General features: G+C 38.9%; 1 protein-coding gene across 5 annotated transcripts in view; it reads right to left on the minus strand.

Annotated features, from left to right (window-relative positions):
* Positions 1-16,221: 16,221 nt before the first annotated feature.
* Positions 16,222-23,257, minus strand: part of TRIP12 (thyroid hormone receptor interactor 12) — a 122,028-nt gene continuing 114,992 nt past the window's right edge. For all 5 annotated transcript variants that reach the window (XM_014525389.2, XM_014525391.2, XM_025191225.1 and 2 more), the window contains 4 exons: positions 22,638-22,751; positions 19,387-19,481; positions 19,026-19,129; positions 16,222-17,659 (listed from right to left, as the gene is read on the minus strand). In XM_014525389.2, coding sequence (XP_014380875.1) covers positions 17,463-17,659; positions 19,026-19,129; positions 19,387-19,481; positions 22,638-22,751 — 510 coding nt within the window. In that variant the 3' untranslated portion in view covers positions 16,222-17,462. The remainder of the gene's footprint in view (positions 17,660-19,025; positions 19,130-19,386; positions 19,482-22,637; positions 22,752-23,257) is intronic.

Below are 23,257 nucleotides of genomic sequence, written 5' to 3' on the forward strand. Positions count from 1 at the left end.
GTTGTCATGGGTGACTTCAACTACCCAGACATCTCCTGGGAGGAATGCTCAGCCAGGTCGGATCAATCACGATCTTTCCTGACCAGCACTGAAGAGCTTTTTTTTTTTTAAAAAACACTCTGGAGGTGCACAGGCCAACTAGAAGCAATGCACTTCTTAAACTGGTCCTGGCCAAAGGGGATGATCTGGTGACCAACTTAAAAATAGAGGGCAGCCTATGTGACAGTGACCATGAAAACATTATATTCATGGTCCATCGCAAGGCTGACAAAACAAATACCAATCTTGAAGTCTTAGACTTCAAAAACGCAAATTTTAATAAGCTCAGGTCACTAGTAGAGAATGCCCTGAGAGACCAAGGACCACAGGTAAAGAGAGCATGAGAAGAATGGTCGTTCCTTAAGGCTCAGAGAAAATGCATTCCCTTACAGAGAAAAAAGTAGCAGAAGGGTAAAAAAAAAACCCCAAAACCCCAAACCCTTGGCTATGCAGGGAAGTTGAAGCCCTACAGAAAAAGAAAGAAGTGTACAAACAATGGAAGCTTGGGACAGCCTCTAAGGAAGACTACTCGACAATGGCCCACACTTGTAGAAACTAGATTAGGCAAGCTAGGGCAGAAGCCAAACTAAAACTAGCTACAAAAATCAAGGAGAACAAGAAGTCCTTCTTTAGCTACATAGAGAGTAAAAGGAAAACTAATGGGAGTGTGGGGCCGCTGCTCAATGCCTTGGGATACCTGGTCACTACCACTCAGGAAAAAGCAGAACTCCTAAACAACTATTTTGCCTCGATCTTTCACAAGACCAAGGGGAACAACATGCCAGGTAGGACACAGAATGAGCAGGGCAGGATTGACAACATTCCCACCGTTGCCATAGAACTGGTGTACCATCAATTAAAGAAATTAGATGTATACAAATGAGCAGGACTGGATGAACTCCACCCAAAAGCGCTGCAAGAGTTGCCAAAGTAATCACAGAGCCCCTGGTAAAGGTCTTTCAAAAATCATGGGCCTCTGGAGAAATCCCAGAGGACTGGAAGAGGGTCAATGGTGCGCCCATCTTCAAGAAGGGGAAGCGTGAGGACACGGGAAACTACAGGCCAATTAATTTAACTTCTATTCCAGGGAAAATCCTAGAAACATTCATCAAAGAGGCTATATGTGACAAACTCGCAGAAGGCATGATACTGAAGGACAGCCAGCATGGCTTCATCACGGACAGGTCTTGTCTGACCAACCTCATTTCTTTCTATGATTAGGTGACTCGTCACCTGGATGAAAGAAAAGCATTTAACGTCATATACCTCGACTTCCAGAAAGCCTTTGACCTGGTATCCCACGAGATACTTATCAGAAAACCGGAAGATAATGGGCTCAACTGTGGGACCATCAAGTGGGTGTGAAACTGGTTATAGGGTAGGACGCAGAGAGTCCAAATGAATAGATCAGTGTCATCCTGATGAGATGTGGACAGCGGCATACCCCAAGTGTCGGTACTTGGCCCAGTGCTGTTCAACATCTTCATCAGTGACCTGGATGAGAGGGTGAAAAGCCCATTGGCCAAGTTCACAGATGACACCAAGATATGAGGTTGCATGGACACACCCGCAGATACAAGCAGACCTAGGCAGGCTGGCATGTTGGGCAGAACGGAACCAGATGAGGTTCAGCGTAGAGAAATGCAAAGTGCTGCATCTGGGAAGGAAGAACCCCCAGCACACCTACAGGCTGGGCAACGCTAACCTGAACAGCACTACAAATGAAAGGGATCTGGGGGGAACAATAGACCCCAGCATGAATATGAGCCAGCAATGCAATGCAGTAGCCGCTAGGGCCAATAAAACTCTGGCATGCATCAATCAATGCATCTCCAGTAAATCCAAAGAAGTGATTCTCCCACTTTATTCAACATTGGTGTGGCCACAGCTGGAGTACTGCATCCAGTTCTGGGCACTGCACTTCAACAATGACGTGCTAAAACTCAAGAGAGTCCAGAGAAGGGCCACCCGCATGATACGGGACTTGCATGGCAAGCCATGCAAGGAGAGGCTGGGGAATCTCGGACTTTTCAGGCTAGAGAAAAGAAGGCTAAGAGGGGACCCGATTGCAGCTTACTGCCATATCAGAGGCGTACGTCAGGGTCTCAGTGAACAACTAACTGTTCACTACGGCACCCTGGGGGAAAACTAGAAACAATGGCCACAAACTCCTGGAAGATAGTTTCAGGCTGAACATTAGGAAAAACGTCTTCACAATCAGGGTGTCTAGACTTTGGAACGAGCTCCCCACAGAGGTGGTGCAAACATCTACCCTAGAGGTCTTCAAGAGAAGACTGGATAGTCACCTGGGTAGGGTCGTCTGACCCCAGATGTCTTTCCTGCTCATGCAAAGGGCTGGACTTGATGATCCTTCAGGGTCCCTTCCAGCCCTATGATTCTATGCAACGACCCAAAAGAGCAGTCAGACCCATATAATATCAACTATGGATAAAATCCCTGAAGTCTCAAAGCCTCACTGTATCCCAGCTCCAAATGAGAGAAAGTGCATCCTGCATCATGTCTAGGATGGTAGCGCATTATATTTGATGGGCAATGGATTAACATTTTTTTTAATGTTGAAATAGTGGTATAACTGCAGCATTGAAGTCAATGGGAGATTTGCCATTGGCTTCAGGTGGGCCTGTGCTTTCACCTTCACTGGTTTCATCCTTTTAAAACTGTTCTGGTTTCCAGTGCATATAATGAAATTGATAATTTCTACTTGTATTGAAACTCATGAGTTTCTACTCATTAAATGCAGGTCAGGTCTTGGCAATTATAAGTTCATCAGAAAACTGTTTACTGAAGCATCTTTTTCTCTGGCTTTGATAAATGTGATCTGACCCCAAACATATCTAGTGAGAATGCAAAAAGACCATTTTAGCTGGATGGTTTGCATTCCTCTTTGCACTCCTCCCTGTTGGCTCTTACCTCTCCATTATATCAAAAGCACAATTAAACTCCCACCTCCAGTCCACCAGTTATGCAAAGCACTACAAGTTTTTTGGTAACTCTTTAAACAGACACTTACATGTTTTTTCTGGTGTTGTCCCAGTCCATAAACATCTACACCTCATTATACCTTACTTTCAAATCTCTCCTAAAACTCTCTCTTGCAATGATGCCTACAGAAAAAAGAGTATAATGATTAGGCAGTGATACCAGCACCCCAGCAACCATCTAATGGCAACCAATATCTTATTAGTTACTTGTAACTGCCCCTGCCCACACACACACTTGATCTGTCTGTAGCAGTCTGTGATTTCTTGTCATTTTTTTTCCCCTGTTTGTTTGGTTTTTTTTCATTTTTGTATTTATACAATAGCTCAGCAATAGATTAAAAATGATTAACTAAAAAGAAAACACCATTGTATCCAAACTAGCTGTCAGCATTGAAGCAGTCTTTCCAATAATTACTTTTAATAACACACAGCAATTTAAAAGATAATTTTTAAATAAGGCAATCAGTAAAGCACTACATAACACTCTGTTTTGAATCTTTGTCGATAAATACATCACATGAAGTTCCTTGCTGTTTTCATAATACCCTAGCAATGTTTACACTTTAAATCTTATTCTAGCAAAATTTAACTATAAAAAAGAACATTTGTTCTTGTTTTATTAGCAGCTGATTTTCTATACTGCTTTGTTTTCGTACATTTAATTGTTTCATATTACATGCGTTTGAAATAATTTCATAGCTAAGTATCCATAAATAGCTATATACAGAATTTAGTAGAGATCCAAATAATCTCCTTCTATTTACATTTGCTAAATTTGATTATCTTATTAGGACAGCTTAAATCAGCTATATTACAGCTGAACTTTTTGTTTTGATAGAGGAGTAACCAACTCTAATGGCTTGAGTGAGAGAGTTACAGTGTTTATTTATTTGCCCTGTTTAAGTGTTGGAAATTCAGGTAGAAACTGAAAACGTCTCAATGATTTCCTATCCTAAAAAAATTTGCATCCTTTAAAGATCTATGCTGAACCATAATAGTCTTCATTTTTCTAAGGCAATAATATCTTCTTTTTAAATATCTTACTATTAGTTGAATTTATCCTTCTTAATGCTGGAACTAGCTCTTTAAAAGAACTAGTTTCTAAGTATTCAGGCTCTGACTCTTGAAGGATTCCAGTATCATGTCTGTCTGTAATCATTACTTTGATTTAGTGATTCCTAGAGTATGGAACTGACATCTCTTCATGGCTTGCTCAATTCATCCGACTTGTTTTTAAACATCAGAAAGTTCCATCAGCCCCTCAACCTAACCAGCACTCTGGTGGGTGCTTTTTGTTGTTGCCGTTTTATTTTGGTTTTTTTAATTACTAAGGTTCACAACATTCTTAAGGGTCTAATGCCAACAGACAGATATGCAAAAGACCTGAACATATATTCACTCCCTATCCAGTTTCTTCATGTGGGTGCCAAAATTGAAGCAGCACTCTGGAAAATCTGGCCTCAGTTATCATGGCTCAACTGTTTTGAAAGTCTGGCTTTACATCATTCCGCTTTCCCTTTTTTCCTATGTTGGATCTTTCCATTTGAAGTTATGGAAGTGATTATTGTGTTTATACATTATTTTCCATTCCCAAAGTATGTGAATCATATTGATTGACGTTATGTTAATCAGACTATCCAATTAATTTAGGACCTGGCTTATCAATGTACTTTGTATACATGTTAACTTAAATCAAGCTAATTTGCATGCTTAAAATCAATAGGTCTACTTCTCTTTAAAGTTACATCATCAGATGCTTATTTTGATTCACTTATCTTGGATATTTTTAAGAACATAGTAGAAATTATTTTCAGGCTTGTACCGCTAATTGGTAATGAAAATATAATGTTAGCCTGTCCTTTTTTACAGGCACATAAACAGTTCTTACTTTTTGATACTGCTGTTGCCTTAATGCATGTTGGAGAAAGCCATTCTGTGTGGCTTCTTCTGCATTCTGTTCCAGCTGTTGCAAATACTTTTTTCTCTATTGTTCTCCACTATTTTATTAAAATTGAAGCTTACATGTTTTCTTCTCTTTGCTTGCTGACTTTGATACAGGAGTTCAGTTGATAATTACAATGATTCGTTTAACACTGTCACTATGAAAGTGTATGCTATTAATTTAATGCCTGAACATTAGGTTCTGTCCCTGCTTTATGTAGCGTTAATTCTGGAAAAATATGTTTTCTTCATTCTGCCTTCCCAAAGACAAGGCGCATCTATTGTTGGGGGCATGTTGCATGCAGTAAAATACAGAATAGTTTACATCCATTTATGCAGATGTAACCATGCACTCTGAGGTTAACTCTAGCATTTCCTATCAAGTGTTTGCCTTCCAAGCTAACATCACAATAAATAAGGAAGCAGGCAGCATAGAATACATGTTTGGATCTGGATGCCAGTGTTGTAAAAATCAGTCCGTGTCCAAAATACACTTTGGGTAGAGATGCGTTGCCCAGGCTTGTGTAGAGGCACAACATGGAGGACAGATATGAATGTTCAAAAATAAATGCCTGATGTTGAGAAATCCTAACCTAACCGAAGAAAGAGATAAGAAATAAAAGACAGCATGTCTGGGCATTTAAAAGAAATAATAACGAAAAGCTTTAAGGCATCTTTCTTGTTACAGGGCACTGTAATAATTAGTGTAGTCTCTCTTCAGATGGTTTGTAAGCCCTTGGTGCCACTCACCTCATTTTATCTTTTAGAATCTTCCAGAAGTCTGTCAGAACAACGCGTGCGCGCCTGTGCTTTACACAGTCGTATGCATTCAGTAAACACAGCCAGTCAGGACCCAAACGTGCCCCTCTAGTTTCTACATATTGCTTTTGTTGTATGATGGCACAACAGGCGCAACAAAAATGAGGCCCACTTCAGAGACTATTTGAAATAGTCAAATAAATAAAAGGATCCCACATTAAGACAAGCCTGAGCTCTACTTGTAGCTAATAAAAGAGCTCCCAAAGGGTCCCAGACCGGGGTAGAAAAATATTTATTCTGGGATGTATGTCTTACCTTTGCTGTATTTGATTTTGTTATTTAGTACTTTGCTTTGAGATAATTACTTCAAACTGTCATACACCAAGCTACTAAAAACATCTGAAAGATCTCTAAGTTTTGCAACTGTTACCTAAGAAGAAAGTTAACTTAGTGGAAGTTGCTCTAGGGTTTTGTTTAAACCATTAAAACACACACACACACACACACACACACACACACACACACACACACACGTATCCAGAAAGAAGCCCAAGTGACTCATGCAATTTGGCTCTTCTTTTAGACTGATCAAAATTTTGAAAACCTGTTACTTATCAGAGCATTTTAGTCCTAGTCATGGTGTAGGATCCCCCTGTACTTGCAGAAAGAATCCTTGCCTCTTATACCCAAGTGAAAGAGTAGGAACAAATGGTAAATATACACAGACAAGGAAACAAAAAAAACAAAACAAAAAAAGTCACTCAGCATCTTAGGCAGCAGTCACTACACAGCAACTGCCATTCACCATTGTGAACTGTTTTAAGCATAGACCAAAAGAGGATTAATTTGAAGGAGGATATTAAGCTGTTTCAGTCGGTTTACAGAGGACTCCCGAAAAGGAGGTGCAAAATGGGAGAAAGAGCAAGAGTTACTATTGAATATTTAACAAACAGCTGATATAGGATGGCATTGGCTGTTCAGAGACAACATTTCGATAGCTTACAAGACATAATAGGTAACATGAGATGTGTTTAAAACCTTGACAGTCATGAGATGTAGTTTGAGGTGAGAGAAAAAAAAAAAAGCAGAGAAATGGGTGACATGATCAAAACAATAGGTAGAAAAATGATCTTTGCAGCATTACTCCAGATGAATGAGCAGAGCAAATAGCCTTTGTCAAGGCCAAAAATGACTATAAGAGAGAAGAGCCTGGATGAGAGTTTTAACTGTAAGGATGGAAAAGAGAAGCCTCATCTTAGACACATTATACAGAAAGAATCACCAAGACTCAGATATAGCCTGGTTTTTCAGAAACATCTCAAACAAAGATAATGCATAGGTTTTGGACTGGAGTGATTGGGAGGATGGTTGTGTTGTCCATAGTGACTCAAAAAAGGAGGGATGGAGTAGGCTTGGAAGGCACAAAGAACATCCGGCTGTCAGAGACAGGCCAAGATTGAAATTGGGACAGAGGGAGACCTGTCTGACATGAACAGTCAAATCTGAGAGTTATCAGCATAGAGATAGTAGATGAATTTGTGTTTGGATTAAATTAACTAGAGATGGAGGAAAAAAAAGTAGGAGAGTAGGGATGGCAACTGTGACTGGTCACAGCACATTTAATCAATGTAGAGATGAGAGGGAGAAGGGGTAATAGAAGATAAAATAAATACACATCCTTATTAAGCTTGCACCATAAAATATTTTCTATCACTATCACTTCCATGTGTAATTTCAAGGATTTCATGCAAAGCTGTCCAATCTGTCTGCTAACTGCAATTACTTTTTGTGTACTAGCTGTATTCTTACTCTTCTTTCTGAAAGGAATTAAAGATATAAAATGCTTTTTTTTTTAAACAATTTCTAAACTCTGTTGGTGTGGAAGTTGCATCTTACTGAGTAACTGTTACGAAGGGCCATCTTTAATTTTAGTGTTTCATACATTACATGTATTCTTTTTGTAATATCTGGTCTTTCAACATTTTGTTGTTATTCTTCCTGCAGACAGATTTTCTTATTTTTTGAAGACTGCATGAATAGGTGCTGCCACACAAAACTCTGATCAAATCCTCACATGCTGGGCAAACTTACTAACAGAGCTCCATATACCATCAGGTCCTTAGCACTGTCTTCCATCTCAGTCATGTAATTTATTAACTGGCATTTGAGGTAAATTTTGAAACCAAAGTTCATGGGTACCAGTATCGGATCCCCTGCATGCAGCTGTCATAATCGGTGTAAATGTTAAGAAATACCCAAGTCTTTTCAGTACATTTAAATATAAGGAAGAGTTGCATAAAACATTGGATGTGATTTGATCTCCAAGATAAACCTACACAAGTGACATGGATAGTTAAGGTGAAGAAGCTGGAGTTGAGAGAAGAGGGCTCTTTTCAGAGATCTGCTATACAACCTTGAATAATCATGTCTTCTCTATACTCCCGTTTTCAAATCAATCAATATTTGTACAGCTCACTGACATCTTTTGATAGAAGGTTCAATATCATAACAAATATAACCAATTATTAGGGAGAAAGTATAAAACAGCAGACTAATAACTTTATTTCTTTCCTAAATTAGCATGAATTACATAATAAAAGGCCTTCAGCATTAATGTAGATAAATACATCTCCATTATGTGTAGTCATTTATTAATGCTCACTTCTCAAGTGTTACTCTTAAACCTTTTGTTCAATGGGTGTAGGAATGGGTGGATGTTTTTTGCTTGTTCTAATTTGACCTCCCTCTTTAACTAACCTCTCTTTTTTCCTGCTTATTATTTTCTTGGATGCTGTCATCGACCAACACCTGTGACAACTACTTTATAAAAAATATATATTTATGTGAATTATGAAACCCAGAGAGTCATTCTTAACTAAGCCTCTTACCACATACCAGCTTCTTTCTTTGGAGAAACCTGGAGAAAGTCAGTGACCAGAGATGAATGCAGCATCAAAAGTGAATCCGCTTATGAAGTCAGTACAGATTTGCCAGCATACCACAAATAACTAAATGTTAATTAAAGACAGCCCAGCGGCAGCAAGCACGGAGCTCCTGTAAGTGTATTTAAGATGCAGGTTTGGCATTCCAAATATTTGAAACCACAAATGCCGAACCTGTGAATAGTGAGGGTTTCCTGTATGTACAGGAAAGCAGAACCTTCTTCTATGCAGTGGACATCTCAATCTACAGCTGATCAAGGCAGGTTATATAAACCTGCAACAAGACAATATTATCTCTTATCATTTCTATTCAACATAGTGAAATATTTGGAAAGAGTATCTCTGCATTATTAATGTCTCTTGTTAAGTTCAGTTGAGTCAGAGAGCTGTATAGTATGAAATAGTGCAAAATAATTAAAAAAAGATTTTTAAACAGTACATTTCCTTGTTATCACTTCTGAGTCTTTTGTGAATTTATAAATGTAGGCTGTGATTTAAAAGTTTGAATGGAGTTAGCAAATTGTAATGCCAGAATGTGCTCTGGTAAAAAAAAAAAAAAAAAAAAAAAGTATGACCTCTTTGTTTTAGAAGCACCTGCTTAATCTAACTTGGCATTTGTCTTACAAATTGTACAGGATGAATAAATGGCTCAGAGGCCCTGTCAAAGGAATGCTTATATCACTGGGATTTCTTATCAGCTTCCACATTTTGAGGAGTGAGAAACTAGATCATTCTCAGCTCTGGCACTGGGCCCCTTCACCTCTAATTTCTGGCCTATCAGAAATAAGCAGGTGCTAATAGCAGCTGCATGGATACTAAGGGTCCTTAACTTCAGTAGCATAAAGAGGTGAGATAATTACATAGGCAGCACATTTCTCACAAGAAAACCACTCTCTCTCTCTCCAATCTCTCAGTTCTAATCTTCAAAGGGAATTTACAAAATACCTTTCACAGATGAGCCTACGAACTCCACTTCATCAATCCGCTGGATACTAAAAATCATGGACTAAATATAGACATTGGATTTATGACACATTATAACCTGCCCAACATCAAAATTCCCCAGGTAAACCCTCCACTTTTTATCAGCTATTCTCATTCCCGCCCCTCCTGTCTCCCATCCTTTGACTACAGCTACATTCATCTCCCCTTCCCTCCCCTCCACCCATCTCTCACCTACTGACCACCTCAATTTACATTTTAACTGACTGGCTTTCTTGCATATATACTGGCCTCTGGCTGCTTTACCACCCCATCTAGGAAGAGCACAGACCACCTGCAGAAGCTTCCTCAGCCTGACAAAGGATGTTTATGCCTGAAAGCTTGCCAAGAAGAATTTTTCCAACTATTTGAGTTGGTCTAATAAAAGATACTAGGTTTACCCAATTGCATTATGAAGTGATTTTTTTTTCCTTTTGAAGAAGTAGCAATTAGGTAGTCTGTGCCAGAAAACAAGGCTCCACCCTCTCCACACCATGACATTTCATTAATAGCAACATAAATGTTAAGCTGTGTATAGTAGAGTTAATGACCTGTAACCCAAAAAATATAAACAATGAATTTTACTCTTCCTCATAATTTTACTTTCTGTGGTAGCTTTCTATGGGGCATGCTGCCAACAGAAAAGAAATCACAGAGTAAGACATTCCTTGTTCTGCAGCCCAGTGTCTTCCATAATTCCAGGCTAAATGGGAACTAGTGAGGCATGAACAGAAAGAAGGAATAAAGAAAGAGAACGAAATAAAGGAAAGCATCCTTCTCCCAGGGTAATTGTAAAAATAGTACAGTATTTCTGGATTACTACATGCAGCACTTCTTGCCTAAGAAAACTTCTGGGGATGATAGAAAGTCTCAACTCAGTCTTAACTCCAGTAAAGGTGTTAAGAGAGGACCATGTTGTTGCCCTGCAGATCTCTGCACTGAAAATACAGCCACTAGCCACAGAGTTGCTAAAGATCCTGTGGAGTGTACATTGAGTCCATCAATAACAGGTGCACCTAACACCTTTTATGCCTCTACATCATATAATGTGGTCTAGTTTGGATATCTCCAAACTATCTGGAACCCTAGACATTTCAGATGGACTTTTACCCGACTGGCTTAACTAACTTGTGGACCACATGGTCCAGAGGTAATCTGGCCCTCCGTCTACCTTTCTGCAGTTTGCCATTCAGGCTAATCAATCCACTTCCTGGGTGGCTTCCAACCTATGACTACCACACAAAAGACTACATATGGACTTCTTTATCTGCAGTTGTAGTGGGGCTCAGGCAACCTGAGCTGCAGATTTGGCTGCAGTGGGAAGGGCTCTCTGTGGGCAGCTGGGGCTGGGCTTTCCCAGGCCCACAGCTGTCACGAGGAGGGGTCTGCTGTCACATGTGCTGCAGCAATACAGTGCAGCCTGGGTGCATCTACACATGCACTTTACTGCAGAGCAGATCAATTAGCTGTGTAGTAAAGCATCAATGTCTGACTTAAACTGCTCCAATGCTTTATTATTTTACATTCATTGCACATGTAGAAGCACCCCATGAGTTACACACTAGGAGTAGGGGCTGGGCACTCTGGAATGCCAATTGATTGGTGTGGTATACAAGCATTAATTTAAATACTTGAGTCCCAATGAATCAGCACTTCAACATGACCCAATACAACAGAGATTTCCACCATAACAGCCATTATATAACCATTTGAAGCCTTATAAATGCTTGTTCACACAGTATTTCAATTGGTGGAATGACAATTCCACCAGTTGAAATTAACATTTGTACATACCTTAAGGTGACCCTGTCCTGCCTTCTCCTTTCTCTAGCAGTGAGAGGTGGGAATGTGTAAAGCAACCTTTGTGACTACATATGTGGCCCCAGCATCCAGGGACTGCTACCTTGGTGAGCACTTCACCAATACAGATGAATGCTCTGAGATCCAACCCTGCCTTGGAGCTTGAAGCTGTTCCAGCCTTCAGATGATGGTACTCTGTTGTTCTTTTAGTTGGAGCTTTGCTTGCTATATTCAGGAAGGGTACAGCTGAGCACCCAGAGACTTGAGCACAGCTGTAACTATCACCAATAAAAATCCTAATGATTAAGAACTGAATGGTAGCATTTTGTATCACCAATCAGTTGTGTTGTGTGAAAGTCTTAATAGATGGCAGTCACAGACTCACAGAATGTTAGGGTTGGAAGGAACTCAAAGTCATGTAATTCAACCCCCTGCTCAAAGCAGGACCATCCCCTACTAGATCATCCCAGCCAAAACCTTTTTCTAGTCAGGTTTTGAAAACCTCCAAGGATGGAGCTTCCACAACCTCTCTGGGTAACCTGTTCCAATATTTTACTACTAGTCCTTTTACTACTGTGCCCACAAATGGGTTTGAACATCCATTGAGACAGGACAACTACTGTCAAAGCTAGGCTCTCTATCTGCATACTTATTTTCTCCATCTATTTGTTGAATCCTTTTTAGGTGACTCTTACTCCCCTCATTAACTAAATTAAAGAGAGCATCTAACAACCTTTTCACCAAGGCTAGCTTTACTATTCCTGCCATGTCCAAGAGGTGAGAGATTTTATTTAGCAGTAACTCACAGCTCACTTGCTTCTTGAACAGAGTAATTAGATGAAGGGACAACACTGAGGCCCTTAGTTTGATGCACTCTTAGTTGTTGGCAGTCAAGAGAGACTAGTCTGAGAAGAGGGAAATGCGACATCCTAGATTCAGAAGCACTTTCTTGTTATGGTAAGCTTTTAGCAGTGGTGCTACTTCCTGTAGGTTTGCTGCTTGAACTGTGGTTCTCACTATATCCTCCTACCCCTCTCCCCTTCATCTTTTGTGAGGAGGGACAAAAGAAGGCTTTCTCCTCACGATAAGCTTGTAATCCCTTTTTAAAATGCAGTAGTTAGTCAGTCATAAAAGGGACTGTGTTGGTTTGGAAGCACTGTCTGCCACCATCACATTCCTTCCCCCCCTGCCCCCCCCCCAAACAGGGAAAAGCCTCTACATTTAGGTAACCACTGAAATTCTTTGGAGTAAGCATCTGTCATCCAAGAGCACAGGGCTAAATGGTGCATGGCTGCTGAGAATCTCATCACTTCCAATGAGACATCTACCACAAACGCTCTTGGCTAGGAATATGTACTACAGATAAGAGTGGAAGTCTAGATTGCCCCAGTCTTCCATGACCATAAAAGTTGTAAGGCACGTATTGGCCGTGGATGCTTCAAAAGCAGCTGAGAAAAATCTCAAAATCCTTTCCAACAGTGGTGATCACTTTTCTATCAATTGCATCTAAGAAAGACATCCCCTGTAAATGTGTTCATATCAACTGCTAGTGATGCCACCACATGACCTTGTGATACAAGTGTGATGACATTTTTGGCTCTTACAGCTATTCAAGTCAATGTATATGCATAAGTGCTTACCTTTGTTAGACGTTTCCTATTTCTTCCTGATCACATGTTCAAAGGACAGATGAAACAAAATTGGTTTCAGACCAGAAATATCTGAAAGGTGGGTATTTGCCCTTAGGTTTGGCCATCTCTGCTAGAACTGGTTGAATCTGGATGATAAATCACTATTCTGCAGAGGATCTTAAATATATAAGGAAGCAGGAGGTAAGGTATTTTCTCCATGCCCTACTCACAGGTGAGTTGGTGTCATTACTCAGTAAATGAGCTGGCACCTGAATCAGATGGCAAATACCTTTCAGAATTCTTTTCCTTCCACTTCCCTTTATATCTAGGCCCTGATCTAGAGAAAGTAGGGAGAGAAAGCAAAGGATGCTGTTGCCCCCAAACAGTTAAAAGCTAGCAAAGGAACATACAAGAGGAGAAAAAAAAAAAAAAAAAATCAAACTGCCACTGAACTATTACTGCAGAAATGGTCACAGGCTGAGAATGGGACATGACTGGGAACGGGAATCTCAGCCAGAGGAAAGGAGGGCACTAGAATATATAATCTCCAGCAAACTATTAAGATCAATCATTATTACAATGCAAACACTTCTGATGCTTTTTGGGTGGTAGGGATATGCATCTCCCCGCAGATGAAATTTCAATTGGCCTTTCTTGTGCTCCATTTGACCACTTCTGCATTTATATAAGGGAATGAAATCAAGGGAAATGAGTCGCCAGTCCTTTTCAACAAATGATCCCTGAAAATTGACCTCCAGATGGAGAAGAGAAGGAGTATTACTGCTCATTGCTATACCAGCATCAACTTTGGGAGATAAGATATTTACAGGCAAGGCAGGGGTATGCAAATTGCCAATTATTTGCATAGATAGAGACTAATGTATGACCAGACCCTGGAGCTCTGTAAATAATAATTCAGAGCTGCCTCCAGAACCTACAGGAAGTGAGGAAAAACTGAAACAGGCAATGATCCATCAAGCATGTAGAAAAGCAAGACCCAGGCCCGGCTCCTAAGTACTCGGTAAACAGGCAATGTAGACATGAATCAAGTGGAAACAAGGTAACAAAAAGGAAAAAAAGATGGCTAGGCATGGAGTCTATTAAAAAACACAAAACAAAGCAAAACAAAACCCCAAAACACCATACACACACCAGAGAGAACAAACGATTACTTACATGGGTAGTCTGCATATGACATTTCACATGTAATCATCTCAATTTGCTATTACATACAGACTTCACCCATACTTTGTGTTTTTGCCCCTGTATATTTATGGGGAAGTCCCAATATTTGCACTATAGATTAAGTAAACTACTTTCCTATGAATCAGATGAATTCCAGCGTTTATGGGGTGACTAATGGCTTTTACTACAGAATGGACAAAATTTTAAAGGTTTTGTCTACATAGAAAAGGTTTTGTACAATCAAAACTATACATTTTTTTTTAATCCAGTTGCTGGTAATAAGCCCCCAGATAAATGGACACTTATTTGATATAAAGAATGTTTTTTCATTTTTTTTTTGGTAGTTTAACTTCTTTCTTGGGAAGGAGGTTAGACAAAGCCAAAAATAGCCTCTCAGTTGAATAAGAGTCCATATATCAGGTTATGTTAGAAATTTCCCATGCAAATAGAAGTCTCCATTTCTGAAATTGTGACGTACTTCACTCCTGTATCACAGCCACTCAAGGGCTGAATTGCTAGGTGGATGACTTATTGCACTGAATTGTGTTGTATGGACAAAATATCTACTAGGGATTCAGTTGTGTCCCAACTCTAGAGCAAATCTAGATCTTTCAAAAACAGATAGTTCCACTGTTATTATATAGCCTACCAATTTATAATTATTAATACAAGACATACGTTTAAATGTATTGCTTTTGAAATGGTACTGGAATAACAGGAACTACAGCCTTCAGTATACTGATGAGTGGTAAAGCAGTCATAGTCATGCAGACTTCCCCACACTGTCCCAGACAAGCCACTTACACGATTGAAAGTTCAGTTTCCAAGGCAAATAAATCCTTGGTCTTTCTGCCTAGACTGAACCAGGATACCAAACTCTGGTAGTATTTTTGGTTAACAGACATTCATCCACAAGGAACTCTAGTGTGATTGACAACTTGCTTAACATAGGCCATTGTTACCAAATTGTAATAGATTGAATTGTCATACAAATGACAAATTTCAAATTTAAAAAAAAAACTCCTCAAGTCAATGAAAGCCAGATTCTGTAGGGAGACAACATGGGTAAAAAAATATCAATACACATGATATTTTAATACAAAATATTAGCTTTTTACACAAGTCAGTTGTTTGTTTGTTTTTTAAATATAGAACCTTAAAAAAAATGAACAAATTGCTATCCACACACTATAAACACAGTGTTGTGCTCAGTTTGATCAAGTTATCAGAACAATTTTAAAACACCAGTCCAAGTCCATACTGTAAACACTGCCTTTAACTTTTTCTGAAAACTATGCCACATTGTGCACTATCAATATTATATGTACAGTGTGAAGCACCTTCGTTCTGGTTTTAATACGATACTTAAAACTGCTCAGTTATCAGACTTTGTGCAAGGGTTTTACATTCCACTGCTCATGACAAGTTTGCATTACAGTTTGGTGGAACCTGGTAAGAGCAACCACATGCCATTCTGTGAATGCTAGCTGTAAAGAATGCCAGTTACATTTAGCAAAATACATTTTCTGAAAATACAGTTATTTACCTAAAGAAAACTTCTGTTGTTAGTTTAAGGGAAATCCTCACCTGATTAAGCAGAATTTAACAATTGCTAAGCAATGAAAAACTAAATTTTGATTTCTCAAAGTTGAATAAAGTAATAACTATGATATCAGATTTTCATAGAGATGAACTATATAGCACGTACATCTCAGGAATGTTTAGAGTAGCCCATAGAAAGAAAAAACAAGTATTCTCCTTCCTTTTTTTCCTCCACCATTTTCTAAGTTGAATAGCAGATCTTAGAAACTCTTGTTTTAGTAGTAAATCATCCACAGGTTGAGGGCTGTTACCCAAGGGAGATTTAAGATGATTTACTTGCATTGAAATAATTTACGCAATTGAACTTATGCATACAGTACAAAACTATGAACAAAAAGGTGAAGCAAACTTTTTTTTATTTATATTCAGGTAAAAACATTAACCTGATGAAGTAAATTATTGCAGATTTGAGAAATCAGCACATAAAACAGTTGGACAGAGCATTGCTTACAGGTGCTTTATCTGTGTCAAAAGACAAAGGCTGAACTGTTTGTTCCAAGCTAGCACTGGGGAAGGAAAAAAAACCTACAAAAGTAAACATGAACTTGAAATCAAAAACAAGAAGTTTGTTTACCTGACCAGGGAATGGAAACTGCTAAGTTGTTGCTTTAAAACAAAAAACAAACAAAAAAAACCAAAAAAACAACAAAAAACCCCAAACCCCAAAACTTTACATCGGTTCGAAATGCTCTGGCCTTATGATAATAAATATTGGCCAGCCCAATCTGTTGTATTTTTCAACTACACAAAAAAATGTATTCTTTGTAGCCTCTGGTAAGAGGCTTCTGTTGCCTGAATCACTGTGTAAACAATTCTAGTGTGTCATCTGGTAAAGACTGTAGCCAATATATCCTACTGCTACATTAAAACTAAGCTATAAGAAAGATTCTATCTAGTTACAAAGGCTGAATTATATTGACAATATATATTTGAATTCAGTAAAATTTAAATTATCTTAATTTGAGAGAAAACATGGAGCAGTAAATGCCCATGGCTAACCAAAACGTAACAATTGCTGAGAGTGCTGCACACAAAAAGAACCAAGTGAATTGCACATCAGACAATATATGAGGTGGAGGGGGGAGGGGAAAAATCAGAAGCAAGTGAAGGTACACAGAACTAGTCTACTAAACTAGATTTGTCAAATACATGGTGTATTTTAATTTCTGTACTTATGTACAAAAGTTGTCTTTGGAGGAAAAACTGCAGACTTAGCTAGATGGATACACACAGCCCAGTATTAAACTGCACAGCGACATTTATTGTTCCAGCCTGGAAAAACATCCCTTTTTAAATTTCACACAGCAAAGCAAGTTAAAAACTTCACTCATCAAATAAATGATAATTTAAACAAGAACTTGCTAAAGAAACCTTGTCACAACAACTTTTTTAGGGCCTGATCACTTTTAAGTCCATGGGGCCTTTAATGAATATCAACCAAGTGTCTTTGTTTATAATCTGCAAGCCGTTTTTCTACAACAAGGCGTAACACTTTTCCTTGACTCAGGTGATACATTTAGAAAAGAATCATGATTTTTCTGTTTTGCTGTAACAGGCAGACATTGCATTTTTCATTGTGATCAGGAAAGATGGAATGACTGCTGCCCTTCTCTTGCAGCTATCAAGAGTTTTTCTCGCATTATCTCAATAGTTGAATAGTCCGGCAACTTGAGATAGTTCACACAAGTCATTACTGAGGGCAAGAAGTCATCTGGATTTTCTGTAGACTCAAATGTCTTACGTACAATTGTCAATGGAGGATTCAAACTTCTAAATCCTGTAATTATAAGAAAGAGGAAAATTGTTATTCTTAAAAATCCTGTTCTTAAATACCATTAACCATCTATTAAAAAACTTTAACAACAATATAACATTTGTACCCTAAACTATAACAACTTTTCAATGCATCTACTGCCCACCTTTCAACTAACACATTATATTAAGACTGCCAACTATGCTGATTAAAATTTTGTTCACAGGGAACACTACTGCAATCTATACTTACTGCAGAGGCATGTTTTAATTTTCATTCCATTGCACAAAGATTCCTGAAAGATCTTACTGGTGTTTTATTATATAGTTTCATTAAAAAAAGTTTCTGGCAAAGTTTTTCCATTTTCAATCAATTCTTGCAAAGTTAGTCTTTTTAGGAACTATGAAAACTGAGAAATGTAAGCAGGACTAAAAAGGGTTAATAAAGGTTTCATTTTGATTTACAAAGCACAGTTAAAGAATAAGTCTTTGTTTTTTCTAAAAATCAAAAAGGTCATTTTTTTAGAATGTTCACACTAATTTAGGAATGTATGAAATACCAAGGAGGCAAACTCCCAACAAATTACTAATACTCTCATTTTCTTTATTTATCATTTCTAACTTGAATGTTATATCTATCTCCTAACATGCAGACAGCAATCAGAACTCTGAGTAGAGGTGATCTCTTTTATTAGACCAAGTATATATTTGCAAAAAAAAATTCTTTATTTGTAAGCTTTCAGGCACACACGCCCTTCCTCAGGCATAGGAGAACGCAAAGATTGTAAAATGTCTCCTAGATGGAAATGAAATGCTTGCATTCTCTTATGCCTCAAGAAGGGCAAGTGTGCCTGAAAGCTTGCAAATAAAGATATATATATATTTTTTAATATCTAGTTCATCTAATCAAAGATATCACCTCTACCCAGAGTACCAATTCTTTTTGCCTGTGGACCAATATGGCTACAACCTGCATCCCCAAAACATGCACACATGCATTCAGTGAAAGAACATTAAGAAAATGTTTTTACATAGGCCATTCCTTTTCACACAGCATGATGATATCTGGCAACACTGGCTAACCCCTTTTACCCCCATATTTTCCGAGATCATTCAACCAGAAGCTTTACTGAAATGTCACCAATTCAAAACCGCCATCTGATTAATGCACTTTTCAATTACTTGATATGAAATCTATCCAACTGAACTAGCCTACAGTACCACAGATTTCAGTTAAGTGGCATTTCAAAATTTGAAATGGATGTGTAGAAACAGGTTTTCACTGTACTCATTGTTCTGAATGAAAAATCCATTAGCAACACAGACCAGATAAGTAGAGAACGAATGGCAATACGTACGCAGCAAAACGATATGTATTAAATACCACCCCCCTCCTACAGGCAGCCTGGGGCTACCAGTCACAAACTGGAGAAATAATCTTTGCTGCTCACTATCAAAACTACTGAGAATTTCAAACAGGTACTTCACAGCTCGACTGAAAGAAAAAGAACAGTGGTGTGGTTAGCCTTTAATCTTACAGTATTACACAGTATTTCCTTACAGTATTCATTTTCTTAAAAAACAAAAGCATCATTGCTATATGCTCTATACAAGTAGATTTTTAAAAGCTATTCTAAAAGCAACAAACATTTCATAACTTGCTCTTTCTATTGCAAGATGCACCACATTCCACAAATATTTGCAATCATAGGAGTTAGTCCATCAAGATATGTATAATTAACTTAGTGTTACCTGTCATGCGTATAACCATGATCTGGCCTGCAACACTCCATTAGTGTCTTTGCGTCCCAAGTATCTGTTTTACTGCCACACAGAAGCTGTTCCAACTATAAAAATTTAAGCAGAGAATTTATCCTCATGCAGAATGAATACTCTGTGCTAGCATTATATGGTTGGGATTGGTTCGCTTGTGTGGGGGTTTGGGCAGGGAGGTGATGGTTTGGAAAAGGAGGAAAACTGGAGGAGGTCTTGGATTTGGAGCATTTGGGGAGCATTCTCTGTGGGTTCTTTATTGTAAGCTGCTCTGAGTCTTTTGAATGGGGCAGATATACATCTAAATAAATGAGTATTTGCTGGAACTGCTTTCTATCGTTACTTCTACTACCTTGTGCAGATGAGAGAGGAGGCAGGCAGCACAGCAGCAGATTGGACAGGGAAGAAGGCAGAGCAGCAGATCAGGCAGAAATAGGGATTGGAGTGGCACTAGGGGAAGGTATGGGGCTAATATGGCACAACTACCAAAAAGGTTGGTCCCCAGCGGCTTACTAGAACCTGACCTCTCCATACAGTCAGCTATGAGTCTGCTGCTGCTTTTCTGTAGTTAGCAAATGTAAACTTGTAATTATGGGAAATCAAGTCATGCCTGAATTTCCATGGTACTTGGATATTTAAAACTTAGGTTCACTCTTTACCTGCTCTCTTTATCCCCCCACTACCTCTCAGCACAAACACTGCTTCTGGTTCCAGAAGCAACAATTAGCGCAGCACTGTGCCTGATCTAAAATAGCTATGCTGCCCCCAGATCCAAAGCTAATGTACATGGGTATCACTGCCATGCATTGCATTTCTACCCCTACTACTGGAACATTTTAGCACTCAAAGGCAGGAAGTCTGAAGACAAAAGGTGAAACAGCCCTGCAACAGAAGCTTCCAGGATACATATGAACAGTAAACAAGTTATAGCTTCAATTCTAACTTATAAATAATTTTTTTAAAGTTGATTTAGACCTATTTAGACATTTTGCTCATGACCATGACCCTGAGTCAGAGCCAGTTTAACCAACCAATTATTTACAATTGTTTGGGGAGTCACTTGAACCAATTTTCAACAATGGCCTATTGAAGCAGCTTTTTCTCAAGACTCAGGTTATGCAATATCAAGTTCTGGTCAGTTAAATCATGGATACTGCTTCTGTTCTCTGATTTTATCAACTACAAAGTGGGAAGAGAATGTTGCCAACATCTTAATTGGCCTCCCAAGAGAGTCTGGACTGCTCCATACGGGCCACCAAGAGAGAGAACAAAAGTATAGTACTGTATAAACAAAGCCTTGCTGGGAGAAAGTTTCCATCAACAATGGCAATTCAAAGCCTAGCACAGTACACGTACTCAGCTATTTACTTGTACTGCCAGTTTGGTAAAAGTAGCCAGTATGTGTTACAGTGCATAAAAAAAAAGAAGAAAAAGAAAAAAGATCAAACTCGGTGGCGTTTAGGAGAAGGCGCGTAAGCACCCACACAACTTGACTTCTGGGGAACCTCTTATCACCAAACAAAGCATCATGGGAGGTAGACAGGGGTGGCACTTAGCTACTCTTAATTCAAGACAACCATCCATTCCTTCACAAGGTTTAGAGGCAGAAGTTTATGTCTCAGACTATTTTTTCCTCTCTAACTACACTAATCAATGGCAACATTCTGGCTGAGGGCCAGAACAACCCTGTCTGGGTCCGCTCAAGTGCAGCACAGGATGGGAATGCTCCCTGCTGCCTGATCACTCAGGCGCAGCAAGGACCAAGCCCCTACCCACCAAGGCCCCGAATTCATGAGCCGGATCAAATGCGCCCACAGGCTGACAGTTCCTGAACTTCAAAGCTAAAGCTCATCCCAAGATTTGTCTTGAATTCTATAACAGCCTTTTCCACTCTCAACCATTAAAAATAGTATGAAAATAAGTTCTCCCTGTATGTTGCTTTGCACAAATCCCTCCACTGACTACTTCTTCCTTAATGCCTTACTTTTGCAAATATGCTTTAAATGGCCTCAATTTAACTACTGTATCCAGTACTGAAATGTAGACTCCAGCCTCTACCACCTACTTGTTTAAAAAAAGTAACAAAACTCCATTTTTATCCATACTAGCTGTCACCAAGCTTTCTGTAAAATCACAAAATTGCTTCATTATCCCCCTTCACCACCTCTCTCAAATTTCTCCTTTGCCATATTACCTACAGAAGTTGGTAAGGCAAGCAGTGTGCTCTGCATTACAGTTAATCAGTTCTGTTGTCTTGTATTTGATACATATTTAAGCAAAATTTAAGACAAATGGCATGTTGCGTTTATACAGTTCCTAACATGAAGGTCAGCCAGAAAAATAAAACCTCCTAATTTCTCTCTTAAGCAAGCCATGGACATAGACGTCCTTTCTGTTGAGTTCTAGCCTCAAAGGGTCTGTCAAGACGCTGAAGAAACTAAAAAACATTGCAGTCTATCCTGACAGATCTGAGGTGCTGCTTCTGCATAACAGCACTCATCCATACACCAGCTTACATACATACCACAGACACAATCTCGCTGTTTGGATAAACTGTGCTGTTCCATCCTCTGCACAGCTCAGAGGATGAAGGACAGACTATGAGGATGAATTTTTCAGGATGACAGCAAAGTGATAGAGGCTACACAACCACTGTCACACAACAAGAACAAAAGACTTACAATGTCAAAAAACATGCCCTTGTTCACCAGGGAAAAAAGGCCGCTGCCAGAGGGAGACAATGCTGAATAGCTATGTATTCAGCAGTGACGTACACGTTTTTAAATACAAGTTTAATTATTTTTTTCAATATTAGCTAAGAAAAAAAGGCATTACTTTGACTAACCATCACGCAAAGGGGTCCTGGTCTACATCTACAGGTTTGTGGTATTACTGCAATAATATTACACAGAAGTACACTGCAATACATTGGCAACACACGAATACAGAAATCTGCATGTAAAAAGGGTATGTAACTTGGGGGGAAGTCTTTTATTTCACTCTAGACAAAGCAACCCTTGGTTTAAATGCACGAATTAGCACTGCTGTCAAATTCCAAAAAAGAGAGTCTCGGTAACCCTTACATATGCAATTAAAAAGCCATCGACTCTTCTTGATAAAACAGGTTTCACAAATTTAGTCACCGTACATACATGATGATTGCACTGCATTAGATCAGTGCACAATCTTATGGCCTTTTGCATGGATGTGTGCTATATACATTTACTTACCTCCTCAGGATAGAAGTACTGAAGATGGCTGAGGGGGAAGACCGATTCAAACCCATCTCTGAAGGAATCAAATTGTCTGGCAACACCTTCATTTAGTGCCCAGAATATAACAAGCTGCAAAAGGAAAAATGTCACATTAAATGCACAGACTATGAAGGGAGTTTCAAAGAGTCAACTCTTTGTTTTGCCAAGCTGTCCCCACCATCCATTGTATAAGAGACCAAGGAATGTGGCCCAATGCCCACTATAACAGTTTGTCAATTTGAGCAGCTGCTGTACAGTGTTACTCAACTTCCTCCATCTTTCACCAGCCCATTTTTGTAGCAATGCAACAAACAGCTGTGTCTGAAAAGGGGAAACAAATTGCTCCAAAACTGATGTGGTACTCTAGAAATGTTTTAGAGCGTATAGTTATGAAAAAACTAAACAGAGCAGAAACACTAGAATTAAAGCTGCCAACAGCTACAATAGATATTTCCATTGAGAATTTTCTTGTAATTAATTGAGTACATTCAAAAGCTGCGTGTGCCCTCTTGTACATCAAGTTAAACCTGCCAAACAGTTGCATGTTTCTTTTAGTTCAACTCATCTCCAAATCCAGAGCTCCTTCTAAGCTTATT

Source organism: Alligator sinensis, unplaced genomic scaffold (assembly GCF_000455745.1).
Source record: "Alligator sinensis unplaced genomic scaffold, ASM45574v1 scaffold792_1, whole genome shotgun sequence".
Taxonomy (NCBI): Eukaryota; Metazoa; Chordata; order Crocodylia; family Alligatoridae; genus Alligator; species Alligator sinensis.